The sequence below is a fragment of the Cavia porcellus genome, unplaced genomic scaffold, assembly GCF_034190915.1.
Source record: "Cavia porcellus strain 051 isolate PalLab524CR breed Dunkin Hartley unplaced genomic scaffold, mCavPor4.1 scaffold_1, whole genome shotgun sequence".
Classification (NCBI taxonomy): domain Eukaryota; kingdom Metazoa; phylum Chordata; class Mammalia; order Rodentia; family Caviidae; genus Cavia; species Cavia porcellus.
Window position 1 is genome coordinate 185,859,590 of NW_026947484.1, and position 20,304 is coordinate 185,879,893.

The 20,304-nt window shown below is 36.4% G+C and overlaps 1 protein-coding gene across 1 annotated transcript in view; it reads left to right on the top strand.

Annotated features, from left to right (window-relative positions):
- Grin3a (glutamate ionotropic receptor NMDA type subunit 3A) overlaps nucleotides 1-20,304 on the top strand; it is a 162,262-nt gene that overhangs the window by 56,285 nt on the left and 85,673 nt on the right. Inside the window, exon 3 of the mRNA XM_005004116.4 lies at nucleotides 4,427-5,474. Within this exon, the coding sequence (XP_005004173.1) occupies nucleotides 4,427-5,474 (1,048 nt within the window). The remainder of the gene's footprint in view (nucleotides 1-4,426; nucleotides 5,475-20,304) is intronic.

Below are 20,304 nucleotides of genomic sequence, written 5' to 3' on the forward strand. Positions count from 1 at the left end.
TCACTCTCTACTATGCACCTAGCATCTCAAACAGACCTGCCACAGAGCAAGCTGGCTGGATGATGTGTTGTTTTGTTAATATCTTTGTTCATTTGCTTTAATTAATAAAGTTCTTTAATTGTTATGTCATGCTTTTGTGTCCAAATGTAGCTTCTAAAATAAATCATAAGTATATTGAATAAGGATCTCACTGATACTGTGAGCTGTCTCAAAAATATTTTTAAGTAATTTGCAAACCGCAAATCTTAACTCAGCTGCTATACAAATCAACACTTACTCCCAACTTGTGACATAACTGGGAGCTTTTAATTAAGTAACGTTAACTAATGAGACTCATTCTTTTAAGTAGAGAGACATCTTGGAAAGCTTGCTGTGTTGCTTTCTCAAATATCACAGTGTGAAAGGCATGGTATTAAACTATATTCTCCCTTGAGTGATATCCAGAGCCTTATACAAAAGTACTCCTGCCTTCTGTTTTAATTCTTTAAGTGTCAGTGTTACTAATGTTGACTTCTGGTTCTGCTTAGAATTCTTCACATCTCTCTTTTTACTATTAAATATAAAATCCTGTCTTGTAAGACAAGGATGTAAGACCTTTAGAGTCTAAGTACAGCCTATTTTTCCTATATTATTTTCTAATATTTTCCAGCACGTTCTCCAATCAGATTGTTGCGCTTACTAATATCTCCTATATTTTGCACTTGTTTTAGTAGTCCTCCAGAATCTGAAAGATTTGTTACTGGAGTATTTGTCTAAGCTGGAGAATGTCAGCATAGAGAATGGTAGTATTATTATTATCTGGGATAATGGCTCTTAAGTTTCTATTAAAGCACTTTAAGATGATATTTTCCCCATTTTTCTTGGGCTGTCATCCAGCTTGTATTCTATGCCACATTTACATGATGTTCTGCAAAGCTGAGCTCCACACATTCTTCATATTGCTTGTGAACTAAATGCAACCCTATTCATTTGGTCCTCTTTAAATCATTGTTCTTCTCTATGAAGACTATCTCTCAATTGTACCATAGCTTCCCCACTTCTCTGGCTACTACCTTATAAGTAGCGGAAAAGAAAGAACAGAAGCAAAGGAAAGAATGAATTACTACTTTTAAATTATTTGCTATATGGCTAGCAAGTACTTATTTAAAAATTAATTCTGATGCTCATGTTCCTCCCTAAACAAAATCTCAGTGGTTCTTCTTTTGCCTTCACTATGACCTCAGCTCTGATGTAATTCAGTGTCCACCCTCATCTCCACTCTTACTTCTCACAATGCATCACACATAACCTGCTCTTTCCATAAACTTTGTGCACATATTTTTCCCATGGTTGTCTCCATCGTTTTCCTGGGTTGACACCATCACTTCCCAGCTTCTCTTAGGTAACTAGGGTTCTTTCTTCAGGACTCAGTTCTGCTGTCCCCGCCTCTCCTTCAAGCAACCTTCCTTGGCACACTGGAGTGAAATGCATAAGGGATAAAGTTTTCTGGTGGCCTGGGTGTGCCTCCAATCTCACAATAGTTACACTGGTTTAAATTGCTTCACTTCCTTTCTCCCCATAAATCGACTCAGCCCCTCAACTCCAGTGAATGTCTCATCTCTGTAGCTACAATTGCTAAGAATAGTGCCAGGTACTTGTATCCATTTATCTTGCTAATAAAATTATTTATGATCAATTTCTTTTTTTACTTGGGTGTAGGACAAGATAAAAAGGAAAATGTTAGAATTAAATTTAAGCAAAAACAGAATCTCAGTGTTTTAATCCATTAACAAATAGAATGTGGCCATTTAACTTTGCTACCCACCATTGTTATATTGCAAATACATAAGATGACTATAAATAAATCATTCATGAGAGTATTTTAATTTATTCTCACTGTTAAGACTAAAATAAAATAGACACAAATAATTTATCATGAAGGGGATTATCTGGGACCCAGTATCTCAGTGCCAGTGAAACAAGCACTGGGCTTTCAAGGCTGGGAGACTTGGAGAGATTCAGATCCTGATGGATTTGCTTTTATTTGACAAATGCTTGCCTCAAAGACAGCTGAGCACCGTCCTTCTGTCCCAGCCATCTTACATGTTAACAGTGATCATGATAAATAGGCTTTACTGAAATGAAGGATCTACATAAACTGTGAAAGATTCTAAAGAGCTCTCATGCCTTTTTCTGGAAAGGTTTAAGTATACATTTAATGAGATCCCTCAAAGGTGCATCCACTTAAAGATCTATGATCATTAAGTCCCAAATATTCTTCAAATAATGAAAGCCTCCTCTTTCTACAACTTTCACGTCACTTTCCTGGTCACTAAAATGACTTCGTGAAATTAATCTACCTACTACTAGCCTCTTTAATCCCTCAGTTATGTCAGCAATTGTGTATATATGTTTTAGGAAATCTGAATGTCATTTTCTTATCAGTCCCTGGGAAATTATGAGTTGATTCATCTGTGTATTTTAATGATTTGGCTCTTTGCTTCTCTGAAGAAGCAGAAAACTGTTCTAAGTTTAAGATAGCTGGGACTTCTTTATTCGTTGCAAAATAGAATTTATTTTAAGTGGCAGAGCCCCACCAGGGAGTGCTAGCATGAATAATTGCTCTTACAAGCAATCTACCAAAATGAAGTTTCATTGCACTCAGTGAGAGGAGCCTCTTCAGATGTGATTTACATTTATCTCTAATAAAAATTAGTATGTACTTCACACTTCTTGATTTTTCTATGCCCCTTCTGTGGCACTATAATTTCTTATTACTTTTATTTGCATTTGTAAATTATGGAGTAATATGTGCTGCTGGATGAATCTGTTTTGCTAAGCACTTAGACTTGTGTCTCCTAGTTTTTTAAAATACCTACTATGGCACATTCCACAATTCAATTTAATTTCTTTTAATTTGAAATATGTCTTGACTTGTTATGATTTTTTTCTTATTACAGTTTTTTATCTCCATTTTATTAGAAAAATCCTAATAAAAGATTTGAAAAAATGACCAGGAGATGGCTTTGATTTAAAAAAAAAAACTTGAATGATATTAAATAATAGGTAAACTATATGTTGCACATCAGAAAGTGTGGTACAGGCTTCACAAGCATGATTTCACTTGCAACGGAGGAAGGATTATTTCTCCTATTTTGCTGAGGACAAAGCTGAAGCCTAGAGTTAAGAATATAATATTTCATGAAATAAATCAGACACACAAATTTAAATACTTTGCTCTCATATAAGAAATCCAAAATATAAACAAATTAAAAAGCAAAATGAAAGATAGATAGATAGATACTGGGATACCAGGACATACATTTTTTGCAAAAGGGAAGAGAACCAAGAAATTTAAAACAGGCAGAGGAATGGGACTGGAAAGAGATAAAAACAATTAAGATGAGTTTTATGCATAAACCAATTCCCTACAATGAATATAACTATTATGAACTACAAATATGTATTAATAAAAGACAAAAAATTATTAAAAATGTAGTTAAGTAAACCCAAGGTCAGTGCTAGCAGGTAGCTATGTCAATATTCAAATGCCAATGGGTCTGATGCCAAATCCAAGGCTTTTATACTGACATGAGGCCATAAGCATGTAGAAATGCTACCAGGATGTGTTACCTCCTATTTTCTATCTTTCCAAGAGGTTATCACCGAGGTTATCACCGAGAATTTTCTTGTAGAGTCCATGCCAGACATACACTGAAATTGACCTCGTTATAGGGTTAGAAGTCAGTGTGTCATTTTGTTGGTAGTTTTCCTTTCTTTGACTTCCGACAGAAGCTCTCTCTGGAGCCAAGGCTAATTGTTTTTCTCTAATGATGAAGGAGGAAAGCCTGGGGCAATCCTGAGAACTCAAGTCTGTTTATCATCTTTTTGTTATTGTTATTCCACCACTTTCAACATGCAGCTCCACGAACCGCATGAGAACAGAGGTGTTCGTTGTTTCTACTCTACAAGGAGAAACACTGGTAACAAGACTCGGTTACCTCTAATGTTAAGGAGGCAATTCTTAAGCATATTTACTAAAACTCACTCTCGCACCAAAAAACTTATTGTGCAGATTTTAGTCACAATCAAACACAGTAGGAACAGAACATGATAAAATTCTCACAGTCTTCATAACTTGGAAAGATATAAAAGAACGTAACACTTTATAACATAAAACAGTTAACCCATTTCTTAAGAACTTAAAATATTTGGCATAAGATTAATTCAAGCACCTGGACAGACTGTTAAAATCCAAGGGTGAGACTGCATTAGTTCAGTGACGTAGGACTACTCTTGCTATTAATTGTTGAGGAAAATACAGCCAATGCCTGTGTAATAGGAGAGATTTTCTTTTTATTAAGACAGAGAAGCAGAGATGAGTGCTTCTTCCTGCCTGTATCCTCACTTCTTTTCCTCACTCTTTGCCTTTGCTCTTCCTTGCCAGGTTTCTTGCCAACACCACTTTCAGAGGCCTCAGTGGCTCCATCAAAGTAAAAGGTTCTACCATCGTCAGCTCAGAAAACAACTTTTTCATCTGGAACCTGCAACATGACCCTATGGGAAAGCCCATGTGGACACGCTTGGGCAGCTGGCAGGGAGGCAGGATTGTCATGGACTATGGAATATGGCCAGAGCAGGCCCAGAGGCACAAAGCTCACTTTCAGCACTCAAGCAAACTACATTTAAGAGTAGTTACCCTGATTGAACACCCGTTTGTCTTCACAAGGGAAGTAGATGATGAAGGCTTGTGTCCTGCAGGGCAGCTCTGTCTAGACCCGATGACTAATGACTCATCCGTATTGGACAGCCTATTCACTAGTCTCCATAGCAGTAATGATACAGTGCCAATAAAATTCAAGAAGTGTTGCTACGGATATTGCATTGATTTGCTAGAGAAACTAGCAGAAGACATGAATTTTGACTTTGACCTTTATATTGTTGGGGATGGAAAATACGGAGCCTGGAAAAATGGCCACTGGACTGGGCTGGTGGGTGATCTTCTGAATGGGACTGCCCACATGGCGGTCACTTCCTTCAGCATTAATACTGCACGCAGCCAAGTGATAGATTTCACCAGTCCTTTCTTCTCCACCAGCTTGGGCATCTTAGTGAGGACCCGAGACACAGCAGCTCCCATTGGAGCCTTCATGTGGCCACTCCACTGGACGATGTGGCTGGGGATTTTTGTTGCTCTGCACATCACTGCCATTTTTCTCACTCTGTACGAATGGAAGAGTCCTTTCGGTATGACTCCCAAGGGCCGAAACAGAAGCAAAGTGTTCTCTTTCTCGTCAGCCTTGAATGTTTGTTATGCCCTCTTGTTTGGTAGAACAGTAGCCATGAAACCTCCAAAATGTTGGACTGGAAGATTTCTAATGAACCTTTGGGCTATTTTCTGTATGTTTTGTCTTTCCACATATACAGCAAACTTGGCTGCTGTCATGGTAGGTGAGAAGATCTATGAAGAACTTTCTGGAATACATGACCCTAAGGTAACATTTCCTTTTACCCTGAATTTCCTTGTTGCCTACAGTAACCCATATGTTGTATCTTATTGTATAGTGTACTTATCTTCTTCATCTAATGCAAGAGTATTCTCTCAGTCAGTTACAGAGGCTAGCGTTCAACAGTCTGTAGCCTGGTTCAACCAAGTGTTTTATTGTTTTATTAAATAAGATAAAGGAGTGAGGAATTTTAGGGAGTTTTTCTTCTAGAGAAAGTACTGTATTTCTCTTTAAAAAGTCTACTGTGCAGTTTCATGTTACTTAATATCTGAGAGAATAGTTATCAGGGAACAGTTTTCCAAAGTAATATTTTTACCCCAAGAAGACAACAAAAACTGATTAATTAGTTCTTGGTAATTAATGGAAATGAAATAAGAAGATCCATATTTTAAAAAATACGGATCTAATTTTAAAAAAAACTATGACCTTTGCCATTAAAATAGTAAAAAAGAAAGAATTAATATAATTATCCTAAGCACTTCAAAGTCAGCTGCCAGGAATCTCAGCAGCAACTAAATAAGAAGTGCTGGACTGGGGTGGTAGCATTAGCCAATGTCAGTTTATTCTCATAGAGTAAGGAAAGTTATACATTTCTAGCTTTGGGTTGAGAAAAGTGTTGAAGCAATCATATTAGAACATGCAGAGATATAAAAGAAACTATAACTATCTAGGCTGCCTTTGCTATCTTCGACACCTCTTTCCTGGACTAGAGGGAAGGGACAGTACAGGTAAACAGGTAAAGCCTGGTGACAATCAAATGAAAACAGCAATATCTATCTTCTCCATGGATTAAAACCGGGTCCCTTTCAGTGACTGAGTCTATGAAGAATCCATTCCGCCCACTGGGAATAGTGAGAAGAGGGCTGTGAAAGCCCAGGGCCATTGGAATGGGGCTAAAGGGAGTACAGTAACCCTGACGGGAGAGGACATAGGTAACGCCTGACCAGAGCTGCACTCCAGTGTGCAGCACACAATGAGCAGAGTTTGAAAAAGGGTCCAATTCAGTGAGTGCCCTCAGTCCACACCATATTCAAAGCAGCTGGAGCTGAACTGAGTCTTTTGAATGGTAAAGAACCCATCAGATTCAGACACTTCTTACCACAGTGACCCAAGGCACTGAAAGATTTACTTTAAACTTATATTAAACATCTAAGATTAACTTCATAGAAGGTTAATGAAAAGGCGATCTACAACTGTCTTCAACAACTGGTGGAGTGACCCAGAAGCTTAGTGGCAGCTTCGGAAAAGACAGTTTTCATTGGGGATGTAAAGGTCTGTTTTGTAACCAAAAGAACATGAGGAATTTAACCCATATACTACTAATAATTTTAAGTGATAAATGACACCTCATTAACTAGGGAAGAAATTTTATTGCTTTCATATACTATACACACACACACACACACACACACACACACACATACATGTTTTGTTTTGTTTTGTTTAAATCCAAGCCCTCACACATGCTGGCTCTAAGTACTCTACCACAAAGCTAAATCCCTCGCCCTGTTTTTCTTCTTAATAAACACTGAGGGATATATGTTATGCACTGGAATTCAAAGAACACAAATAATATCATTAGCATAAATAAGCATATCATCACAAAAACAGACTTTGGTGCTATACCTGCATTCACACTCAGGAGCAGCATTAGCATTCTCTGTTCATCCTTTTCCCCAGCAGTCCTATAGATCTCTTAAAGATTCACAGGCTTGCTAGAGACTTATGCAGATTTTTTGCAAAAATCTTGCCAATGTGACTTCTAAATTACAAACTCAAAATGGAAACTGAATAGTCCAATTTAGTACAAAAACAATCTAATATGTGCATGGTATGCAGATTCTAGAGCATTATCTTATGTAAAAAGCAGAACACAATTCTGACTAGTTTCATTCATTAGAAGAAAGGATTGCTAAAATTAGCTCATCGATGTTATGCATGAAAAAGTTAAAGCAGTGACTAAAGAACAAAAAGAAAATCAGACAAATAAACCATATGGTTTTTCAGGCAGATACGCAATACAGAGCAGTAAAACAATTTTTAACCAAAAAAGGAATAATCATTCCATCACCAACTGTACCAAAATTTAAAAAGTGAAATTTTGGGAAGTTAACCCAAAATTAAACACTGGACAATGTCAGTTTTATGGTATAACTGATCAGTTCTTAAGTGGGGCAAACCTAAATCTAAACTATTTTCAACTTGAGATAATGAAAGAATTAACAATGAAGATTCAGAAAATACATGTATATCTATCTGTTGAAAACACATGTTTAAAACCTCTCATTTAGAGGGCTTTTTGTATATAAAGGCACTCAGATTGCTTAGCCACATCAAGTACTTATCTATTTTTGACACCTGGACTCATAGGAAGAATTGTTGGTGACAGGATTTTACAGTTTTCATCCAGACACATGGTGTTATGTAATTTCTATACTATCCTCACCTTCCCACTGAGAGGTAATGTGAGAATTTCCAAACCCTTTGATCATTCAGCATTTATTCTTAAGCATATTGTAATTATTTGCACTACTATTTTTCTCTCCTACCAATGATAATTTCTTATGGAAAGCTCTATCTTTTTCTTACACTACATGAAATAGAGAAGTTCAGACTTAAATAAGTCATGAATTGGCTGCAGTTAAGTACAGGAGAAAAAAAGCATAAATAAAAAGCAAAATAATTTAGAAAGTCATAAACATGCCCAAGTTTAGAAATGGAATCAATGCTGCTAAATTCAAGAGAGGATAATCACCTTCAACTCAAGCAATGGGAGGAATACACAAATGCACAAGGTAAAATTTATTGTTATTCTCGAAAAATACTGGGAATTGGATGTGTACATCAGGAGAAAAAGAACAACATTCCAAGAAAAGGAAGTGGAAAGGAGGAAGCACACTGAGAAAAACTGTAAGGCATTCGAGTTAGCCAGTCTCTGCAGTAGGGAATGGAGGAGAATTCTAAGTCTGAGAAAAAGCAGGTGTAATTGTAGTAACAGAGGATCTCTGATGTCAAGCAAACAAAAGTGAACTACTTCTGATAATGGAACCGCAGTGCCATTTTTGAACACTGCAACAGCACAGTGGAGAGAGATTCATTCAGCATGTCCACTTTGGCAGAAACACACAAGCAGATTAGAAGAGAAAGAAAAAAGTTAAAGTTATACTGAATGGATAATCAAATTAGCAAGCACAGAAAAGGCAACATATAACTCCAAAGTTATAGTCCTGAGTGTCTGAGAAAATCATGTTGTGGTCCAAGGATGTAGGGAAAAAGCAGTATATTGGCATAATACACATTGATCTGATTAGTCTGATTCGTGGCATTTTATAATCTTTTGAATATACAGGTTGTAGCAGTCAGGGATTGCAAGGGAATAGATTTAATAGATGATACATAAATTTACAGGATTATCTTATAATATTCACCCAATAATTCAAATGCAGAAGAGTGAAAAAGATCTGTCCACATGCTAGACATTAGAAGAATCCAGCCAAGGACCTGAATCCCTCAGCAATGTCCCACACAAGTCTCGCCAAAGGTCAAGAGCCCACAGCAATGTCTCATACAAGTCCCTGTCAAGGATCTGCGCCCAAAAGGAGCTAGAACCAGTGGAGGAAGCTAGAAAGTCTGTGCCAGAAGGCTGTGAGTTCTGCACTGGGGCCAGGGAGCGACTCTCAAGACAAAGGGAAAGACAAGAGTTCCGCCAAAGCAAACAGCAGCCATCCTGGGGACAGCAGAGACTGGAGCTCCTCAAATGATGAGAATGGCCAAGTTCATATCAGGGAGAAATCCGCAGCATCCATCTTCACCTCCCATTCTCTCCTTTCACACCATTCTGGCAACAGTCCAAGGGCGGATCTTCCACACCCAGAACCATGCTAACGCCAGCTGGGTATTTCTACCTAAACTGACCATTAATTAATCCATTACAAGATGAAATTTAACAGGTATTTGGAAACATGAGGTCAAGAGTTCAGAAATGAGAATGAAGCTAGTGAGAATTCTGAGTGAGAAAGTGGTATTGTGTGATAAAGCCCTAGAGGAGTGGGAGATCCCCAAGGGGGAAGGTTACAGGGAGAAAAAAATATACTGTTGGAAAAAAGACACCTTGAATAAGGAGCCCCAATGTATTACAAAATAAAAATGAGGTAGAAAAAAAATGTGTCTTGTAACAAAACCATGTCCTTAAAAATCGCTGCATTGATTGAATTTTTTTTCAGTGCCTGAGGTTGTTTAATCTTTTTTATTTTAAAGAGAATTTTAAAAAAACAATTAAAATGGGGCTCAGGGGCATAAGCACCTGCCTTGCAAGCAGGCAGTCGTGAGTTTGATTCCCGGTACCAATAAAAAAAATTAATATAATACAGAATTTCAAAACAAGACGATAGGAAATTAACAATGGTTATTATATTACATATTGTTATCTGCAAAATATTTGCTCAGATTATCAGATAGTGGTCAATGTCTAAGTTTTGGCTTTTAAGGAAGTGTCAGGTATCATCTTAGTTGCCATGCTGAGATTCTTGCCCTGGTTATCACAGAAGGCAGAGATAGAGCGGTGCCCTGTCCAAACCAAGAAAATTAAGAATTATGTGTACCTACATGTATGTGTATGTGTGTACATATATGTGTATGTGTATGTTTATGGGTGTGAATGTGTGTGTGTTTTCATGTCCAATGAAACTAGGCTTCTATGATTTGATTTTTTTCCAAAATTTTTTAAAATTCCATTGTCACTGTTCAAATTTATTGTGTAGCACTTCAGTTCTGGTGAAGGAGGATTTATCACATACATAGAAGTCAAAGATCTCTTGTGCTTGTTTGGGACCATTTTTTTTTTTCTGCTGAAAGCTGAAAATCTCCCAAATCAGAATGAGAGGTGACTTTTTACATGGAATATCAGTCACCTTCTGACATTTCCTCCACCCCTGCCTCACTGCGTGATTTCTCTCCATATTCTCCATCTGTTAAATATAGAATACCATGTAGTTTCTGCCTTTTTCTTCTCGTTTTTACTACTCACTACACAACTAACCAGTCTCAAGCAAATTTTCCTGGCCTTGATACTCATGAACACCTGCATCCTTCTCTTGTAATTCTTCTCATAATTATCTTGGGATGAACTCTTCAAGTCTCTTTTTTATAATTGTGTGCCCCAAAACTGAGAATCTCCCTAGAATAATTTTACATGTTCAGGTTTATTAATGGATGCTAAATTATAATTCAGAGTAAGAAGGTCTAGTGTGCTCTGGCAAAGTTGAGTGACTACAGACACAGTCATAAACTACATATTTCAAAAAACTGAAAGAAAGGAATTTAAACATTTCCACTATAAAGAAATGATAAATCTTTGAAGAAATGCACATTTATCCTGATTTATTTGCACAACACATACACAAACAAACATACATTGTTTTATATAACAATTAAAATAAATTTAATTAATAATTTTAAATAGAAAAAATAATGTACCCTAAAGAATTGATGTTTCATTAGCATGATGGCACATTCCTGCAATCCCAGCACTTGGAAGGCTGAGGCAGAAGGTTGAGTTCAAGGCAAGCCTGGGCTCCTTAGAGGGTTGAGTCCAGCCTGAACTGCACAGCAAGACACTGCCCCCCTCCAAAAAAAAATGATATCTTCTAGTGTTAGAAGCCACTTAAGTACCTCAAAGCTGAAAGGTGGATTCCCTAGAACTTCATATACTTTTTTCTTAAACTACTTCTCTGTTGTATATAATATTTTAAAAATTAAAATGATTTTTCTAATTTTGTGTCTCTAGTCCAATTTTTGCCATGGTTTGCTTTTTTTAAAATACCAGTCTTGGATTATAAAACATTTCAACAGGAAAATGTGTTTAAACAAAAATACGTTGACTGGAAAAGTAAGATTTGTTGTGATGATCTGTGTTTATGGAGACCATATGAAAATTGAGTCGAAGCAGCAGCAATATCTGTAACCCTGTTATTTATCTATCTAATTGTCATAGATTCATTTTTCCTGTTTATCACAATTGTCTACTAGGCAAGCCATGTATTTAACACAATAAAACACAAAAAAGTATTAAACATTAGGAGGATAAGAATTTATCACCATCTCAGGGCAGAATTTCACTGGCTTTTACCAACCACCTTGAAGCAGAAATAAAATTAAAAGCAAAAGGCTGCACATAACTCGCTGAATTTTGCAGCAGCTAAGAGGTTTAAATTTTTTTCCTGCTGGATAAAAGACTAGGGAAAAGACAAACTCTTGTTGCTGATGGAAGAGAGACTGTGCAAATGAATTCAAGATCATTCTGTCTTCATTTAGTTGTTTTTGCCAGAATAATTTATTTTATACTAAAAGTAGTATATTTAGCTTCACACAGCCTTACCCCCTAAGAAGCAAGCTCTATTCTTCAGAACAGGTGAGATCTTGAAGCATGAGACCATGTAAGCAGGAATTTATGAGTTACACATGGAATAGAGCTTATTTGGATATTTTCTCAATATAAAGCTAGCACTATTCACTTCACCTAAAGCAGAAGTAGAGAAAGACAGAATCAGACACCTAGTGACTTCTCGCCCAAAGTCATTTCCTTTTAGCATTTTGGGATGATTGATAGGTAGGCAGAAACCAGTTTGTACTTTTGTTTTGTACTTTTTGTTTGCTGGTACTAGAGACTGATCCCAGGGCCTTTACACTGAATTATAACACCAATTCCTTTTCAGTTTTTATTCTGAGGCAGGTTCTCACTAAATTATTCAGGCAGGACTTGAACTTCTGAGTCTCCTTCTTCAACTTCCCCAAGTGCTGGGATTGCAGGTATGTGCCACGGAGCCCAACTTACAGTATTATTTTTATCCAGTGAGGTCTACACTTGGGTTTGTGGTCTAAAATGTGGATCTGGGAATTTTTGGAAGCTTCCAGCCATTGGCATCCACTGTAGCACCATATAAAACAGGATTTAAAAAACCACAAGTCACAAAGTACAATGGAAAATAAAGTCCCACTTTGCCTCACAGAGTCAAATTGGCCCAGATAAAGGGACAAAATGAGGATTCAAAATGAACTATTTGCTGATTTCAATGGACAGTAATAGTATGTCTTTTCCAGATTCTCACTTAAAATACTCCCTTTTTCCTGAATCTCTAACATGTAAGTCCCCAAGTTCCATTCCCAGAGGACCCTGGTAAATCAGATTTATAAATCTGACAAAGTAAATCTTGTACACTTTTGATACAAATATACAAAGTAAAGCATAAAAGTCCAACACACATACACAAATACTGTAAATAAGCTAGGTTTACTTTTACAGGTACCATAAAATGGAAAGGCAGACACATGAGCTCCTTCGCAACTGTTCACATCAAGGAATGTTCCTAGTTTGACGTCCATTCATGTCTGCGAAAGTTTTCAACTCCAATGTTCGTAAGTCAGGACTTGTTATATTAAAAAGAAGAAGAAAATAACAAGTCGGCTCCTTCGCAAGAATGAGAGGGTATTGGGGCTGTACAGACAAAAGACAGCCCAGCTTTAGAAAAAATAACCCTGAGATACATTCAACTGAACATTAAAAATTCAACAGACCTGCCGTGAGGGCAAGAGCAGACTTCATCCAGAAATATTAAAGCTAAGGACACCGTCTCTCCCTGGTAGGAAAGGAGAAATGTTTTCCAAAACAATAAAAACTACCTTTATTGTTCTTCCTAAATCAGCAAATGACTGCCCAGGAAAACGTGGATTCATGTGAATATAAAATGGGTAACAATGCAGAGGATTTTAATTAGCAGACATTTTAGAGATAAAACTTCTCAAAAGAAAAACCTCAGAAATATAATAGTCTGGGCAGAACTGAGTTTCCTACAGGTCCACATATTTCCAGATAGAAAATGCAACAAGAATAATACCCCTGTTTATCTTAGAAATAGAAATTTACAATAAGATGTAGAATTGTTCTGTGTAAGAACTGTATTGTATAAGTACATTAAAATTTCTCTATAAGAAATAGTCATATTACCAAATTGGAAGATTAAATTTTCAGGGATGTCAAAATTTTCTTGGTTATATTTAAGAGGCTGGTTAAACTTAAGAAAGGAAAAAAAAAGGAAAGCCAGTCTACTCAAAAGTCCCAATGGGATTTTCATAATTTTTATTTAGTTACTGCTGAATCATGTTCTTATACGTGTTTTGGTTATATGTTTATATATACCAATCTTTAAAAAAGACTCAGAGGATTTGTTCTTCTCTAGACATTTGAGATACTTACTATTAGTAAGGCTCACTGGCCACTCTGCACAAGTCAGGCACTATTGCCAACAAAGTTAATACCTCCCCCATTAAGCAGTTATGGGAACTAAATGAAATAATCCGAGTGTGTTAGTCCGTTTTCTGTTACTGTGCCAAAATGCCTAGCACAAAAATTTAAAAAGAAAAAAGATTTATCTTGGCTCATGGTTTCAGATGCTTCAGTCCATGATCTTTTGAAACTATGTTTTGGGATCATGATGAGACACAGCATCACGGTAGAGAGCACACCATGACACAGAGCTCCTCATCTCCCCATAGTGGGGAAGGAACCAGAGAGACAGGACAGGCAGGAATCCTAGTGAGCCCACCTCCAGGAGCCTCACTCCCTTCCATTTGGACCTCCCTCCTAAACTTCCCAACAAAGCCATCAGTTCAAGACCCTGCTTTAAAAACAAGAGACTTTGGGAGTCATTCAACACAGCATTAACTAAAGCACCTTGTGTATCTGACACCAAGAAGGCACAAAATAATAATAATTACAATTCTTGTCAAGTTTGAGTACCAATGATGTGTTTCTTGTCCATGAACAGCAGATTGTCATGTGCATTTTAAGCTTCATTTCTTGCTTCTTTTTGTTTGTTTCTCATAGCTCCTATTTTTAATTATGGCATATATTATGTCATATATTTTTGTGACCTTTGAACTGCTTTAAATCTTTTTGAGAAGCAAGTAAGGATATATTAAGCAAAGTTAAAACCAAATAAAAAATAATTATGAATGGCAATTCAGAAAAAAAATGTCAATCAAAAAATAAATTTTATTTACGGTCAAAGAAATATTAATGAAAACAGCAGTAATTAAAGTATATGTTTACACGTCACATTATAAATTTTTTAATAGTTCTCAATATTGGCATCACAGCAAGACAAACCCCAATATACAGCACTATTGGAAAACAAGTTTTTGATATACCCATAAATTAGTTTAGTCATTTGTTATCAAGAGACTTAAAAGGGTTGATCCCATTGACTTCCCTTGCTAGGAATCTTTGACTTCCATTCCTAGGAATCTGTCCAAGTTAAATAACTAAACGTGCATGCAGCAATTTATTGTAAAGATGCACTGCAGGCTTACTCAACATTGCAGAAACTTGGGAACCATATAAAGGCTCAGTATAATTAAGAGGTATAATTTACCTACGTGCTATAACAAAACAGCCTGAAAAATGATTCTGAGCCTTTGAAGATGTTAAAAATCAAAATATAATGCTAAATGAAAAGCCAGGTTATTTTGATAGGAATTGCATTAAACTTTTATATTGCCCTTGGTAGTGTGGCTGTTTTGACACTATTGATTCTGCCTATTCAGGAACAAGAGATGCCATTTACTTATCAAAATTCCTCTTCAATCCCTTTCTTCAAGTACCATAGTTTTTATTTCGGACTACCATAGTTTTCCTTGATATGCTTGATTCCTTGGTATTTAACTTTTGTAAGCTATCATAAATGGTATTGTTTTCCTGATATTTTCACCCTGGGACCATCACTGACTATTGATTTTTTTATGAGTTGATTTTGTATCTTGCCATTTTGCTAAATTTATTACCTCTATAAGCCATGAGTTTACAAACATTGAAAGTGCAAATTCATTTTATTATATTGATAACTTTATATATATTGAACTTTTCATAATAAAAAAATGCACCTACTTCGTTTAAGAAAAAGAGAAATTGATAATCCAGGCTACGAAATCATGTACTACATTTCCAGTTTTGTAGTATACATATGTACTTACATGCTACAAATAGAAACAAATAGAAGGGAATTAAGCACAATGTATATACCACAATACAGAAAATATCACAGCTCTGTTATCTGGGTGGTGTACTTACGAGAAATATCTATTGCATTACTTCTATATTATCTACAATGCCTCCTATATTACCTATGCAATTGGAAAGTACTCTGATAAACCAAGTAAGAATGAAACAATAGTTATGGCATCAGTGAAATGTACTGCACATAGAATGATCAGTTTTCTAGTGTTGAAAACACTGATATTGGGCCAGGGTTTTAGCTCAGCGGTGTAAGCGCCTGTTTGGCAAACGTGAGATCGTGAGTTCAATCCCTTGTACAAAAAAAAAAAAAAAAAAAAAAAAAAAAACCACTGATATTTCCACAGTGAAATGTTTACATTTTAAGTGCACCTGATTTCTGAAAACAAAGTTTTATTCCTGCCAGGTTACTGCTTTTATAGGACTTAATAGGCCAGGGATATGATTCAGCAGCACAGCATCTGCCTGGCAAGTGTGAGGTCATGAGTTTGATTTCCAGTACCAAAAGCAAATGTAGGATCAAGGAATTAAAAACTGTAATTCTTATGCTATGTATTATTAATTATCCCACCTCATTCTCCTTACCACTGTGTTCTTAGAACCCAGCATAGGGTTCGGTGAGCAGTTAGTATTCAGCAAATTTGCTCAATTAATTAATGAATTAAAAATAAAAACATCATTGGATAATGGCATACTATTTTGCAGTGATCAATTTAAAATCATTGCTTTTAATATATGATTTTTCAAAATCTATTTCATACAAGATGGTATGGAGCAAGTAGGGAACTTCATTCAGTAAGGAACAATGTAATGTCCCTTACTGTAATTATACAAAGAGCACAGTTGTGGTATTGGGAAGATATATTTGATATCTGATTTAATTGCATGTTAGATGTGTGAAGTTTAGCATGCTACCGAGCCACTCGTGGCTTCCGTGTCTTCATTTGAGAAAAGTAAAGGATATCATCGTTGTGCAATATCCAGACAGTGTTCTGGTTTCATCAACCACTAAATTATAAACTCCGTAATGACAGACCAAAGCTGTCCTATGCATCTATAATGTTAGGACCTAAGTGTATAGCAACTGCTCACTCAGTAAAGTACTGGGTAAATAAATGAATGTGATGATAACGTCAAACAGAGGTGGCCACCGTGAACACTATAAGACAGAGGAAGAGGGTGAGTCCACCTCTTATTTGCAGTTGGAGAGTGCAGCCCAGTGAGTTCCAAATTATGTCCAAGGGTGACCTAGAATGTTTAAGCCCAGAGATTGTATATCAGAAGACTATCAAAGCAAAGGAAACCTAAGACCATAATACCCACATTGGAGCCAAGGGTCAGGTAAGTGGACTCTGAATAGGAAGGGGATCCGAGAAAACAGCAGGAAGATAATGCTGCTCCAGCCCAGGGTGAAGATAATGCTAACTCCAGCCCGGGTGGGGGGAATTCTGGGTCCTCAACAGTAGAGTTGGGTAAAACTATTTAGTGGTCCAGTGTGTATTAGACAAACAGTTCATAACAATTAATAGGTGTTAGGAAAAGTCATTCTATTGCAGAATGTTTACCAATCCAAAGACTTTTTTCACGGGATCGAACTCACGATCTCGTGCTTGCCACACGGGCATTTATACCGCTTTGCTAAATCCCCAGCTGGTCAACGATATTTTTAGAAGTTATCAAGACTTTCCTAGTTTATGCTGATAAATGGAAAACAAAACAAATGAGCGTGTGCTCACCTACTTCTGAAGTAATTCTCAGATGGCATCTTTACAGAATTTTTTTAAATAACTGCAGTTTTATTACTTTCAGATAAATACAATAATTCATACTAACTACAGCAAAACATTTCCAATTAGACACCCTGCTGAGTTTGCTTTAATGAATGTCTAAGATCCTTTGCATCATTTGAATACAAACAGAAAATGTGCCAACATTTTGCAAACCTTTCTCCTAAACTAGGGGAAAATGGTTTATAATTTTGTTTCCATTATTAACCTTCTTAGCAAAAACTCTCTATGCAAAATACTTTCTATACTATGATTATGCTGTATCTATAAATATTTACATACATACTGTGCAGTTAGAAACAATTATAGTTATGAATGTCTATTGATCATGATCATATTCATACTTTTATATTATTTTAAAAATTAATGCAGGCTAAATAGACACACATATTTGGAATTATGGAGTTAAATAAATGATCATTTTCCCTGTGGAGAACCTTATTTTCATGCTCAGTAAATATTTACGTGTATATGAAGGCATTACAGGCAGTCTGCCAAAAGGGCTCTTTTTGTGTCTAAAACATACATTTTAGATTTTCAAACACAGTGTAAACTAAGTCGAATACTGGGCTTCTATGATTTAGCCTCAAATGGATATTTTGATTCTTAATCAGATCAGAAACCAGTATGATTCAATCACTGCTATGTTCAGTGGAAAGGCAGGGATCCTAACTGAATTCATCTCCATTGTGAACTCAGTCTAGGAAGTCTGGTCAGTCAAGGCTTAATTTTCCAAAATGCAACTAGATGTAAACATGCTCTAGTCAATTGCACAGACAAATGTATCATAATTATTTTTAGTTTAAATTTAGAAAAACTCTTTTTCAGAATCCATTAATATTTTCAAACTCAAGGTTTGAACTGAGCACAGTATGTAATCAGGAAACTGGTGTCTAAAAAATGACAAAACAAAGAAAACTTTAACAATCCAACTAAAAAAGAACCTACCAATGTTTACTTAAATTGTATTCCAACAAGTGATTTTGCCAAGTGTGATCTATAAAGATATAGAATTAATGGGAATCAATCAAATAAGTGATTATAGGTAGATAGCAAGGGATTATAGGTGGGTAGGTATGTGTATCTCCTGTGGTTTGTGTGCTTAAAATGATAATTAGTCAACATTTCAAAGATTAGACAAGACTGGCTTTCTTTATAGAAAGATGATAAATATAACTTCAGGGACAGGAATTTAAAATATCAGTGTCATAAATGATAACAATAACGTGTAGTAGATACCTACTATGTTCCAGGAATTCTATCTGATTTAAATGTATTTTTCTCATTTACACTTTACTGCATCCATACAGATTTTTTAAACTTTATTCCTGCTTAGTATTTTTCACCTACACAGGCAATAAGAATGTTCTTCTCAACCTGAATTACTCCAGAGCTTTCCCTATTTCTGGACTTAGGCTGGGAAAGTGTCTAAGATCGCAAAGAAGATTCAAGGGCAGAGATTGCTGCTGGGGCTGTGACATTTGAATTTGTGCACACAGAGTAGATGATTCAGTAGGGGATGAAGAAGCAAGAGAGACACAGACCTAGGAGCGATTAACTCGCATTACTCTGCCACCACCACCATTATCATCACCACCACCCTGCCTAGAGAAGTACTGAATCAGGAATGTAGCCCTCAGGCTACTTCATAAACTAAAAAGAAGTCATTTATCTGCATAGTGATTTATCAGCATAGTGTCTTCAATCCACCACCACTGTGGCCTGCTGACACCATCTGAAATGCTCTCCCACTCCCATGCCACCACTCCCTGTGAAATAGTAGCTCCCTTCTCCTGTTCCCTGCAGTTTATCATCTCCAAATAAAGCTAGAACATCTGAGGATGGACTGTGGTGCCACTTAGCTCTACACACGGTTCCCTCCGAGTGGTACTCCACCCAGCTTCAACAGTGTTTATGCTGAGCTCACATAAATTTTGTTCAATAGTCAATTGCAATGAAAAGGGCAGAAATGATCTCTAGTTATAAAAAGCAGATTTGTAAGCACAAAGTAAGATGCGTTTCTTCATTGGAATATAGTATTGCTGTTAAGAACACTGAAAAAATTTTACAAAGTGGGTTATAGGGCTGGGGCTATAGCTCAGTGATAGAGTGCTGGTCACACTTGTTTAAGACCATGGGTTTTATCTCTAGTACCACAACAAAACATAGATTATACAAAATATGAACATAAAATAATATGTAAAATCATCTAAGATTTTTATTTTATTCAAATGTTACTTATGCAAAATGACTTGCTCCTAGAATACAAAGATATCAGGGTTACTTCATGACTTTTTTCCTGCCACAGACACTGGGAACTCACTTGACAGTTTATTGTTCATATTAAGAAACTTTCTTTAAAAGACTCCTCCATATACTGCATACATTTCAAAATAAGACAATGTTTCCTGAAAGAGGTAAGACTTCTGTTAGCTTCCTGTATGGGTTCTTGATTTACTCTAGATGATTCTGATTGCATTGAAAGCAGACAACTATGTACCAAACAATCTGAAGCTTTGTAGGGAGAAGACAACATCCCTCAGATTTATGAAAAAAGAGACCAAGGTGGAAGGCAGCCACTACAATTCCTGCCCACACTCATCTCCTTGTCACTCCCTCTGTCTCATAGCTCAGGCTGCTTCTCCTTCAGGTTCCAGTAATGTGCCTTTCCTCACCTTTCCTCTATCTAAGCTCGAGCCCTATTCTCATTCAGAGAAAATCTATAATACTCTATTAGATCCATCTCAAAAGTGTAGTCCAAAGAACAGTAGTTTTGGTATTTTCAGGAGTTTGTTAGAAATGGGGAATCTCAAATCCTAACTAGACCTACTGAAACAGAATCTGCAGGATTAAAAAGACCTTGAGTGTTTCATTTATGTTACACAATCTGAAAATGACTGCTATTGGTCAGTCCCCACAAGCCAGGATCCGAAGTTCCTCTTGCTCCTGATGTCACTCTTACCTC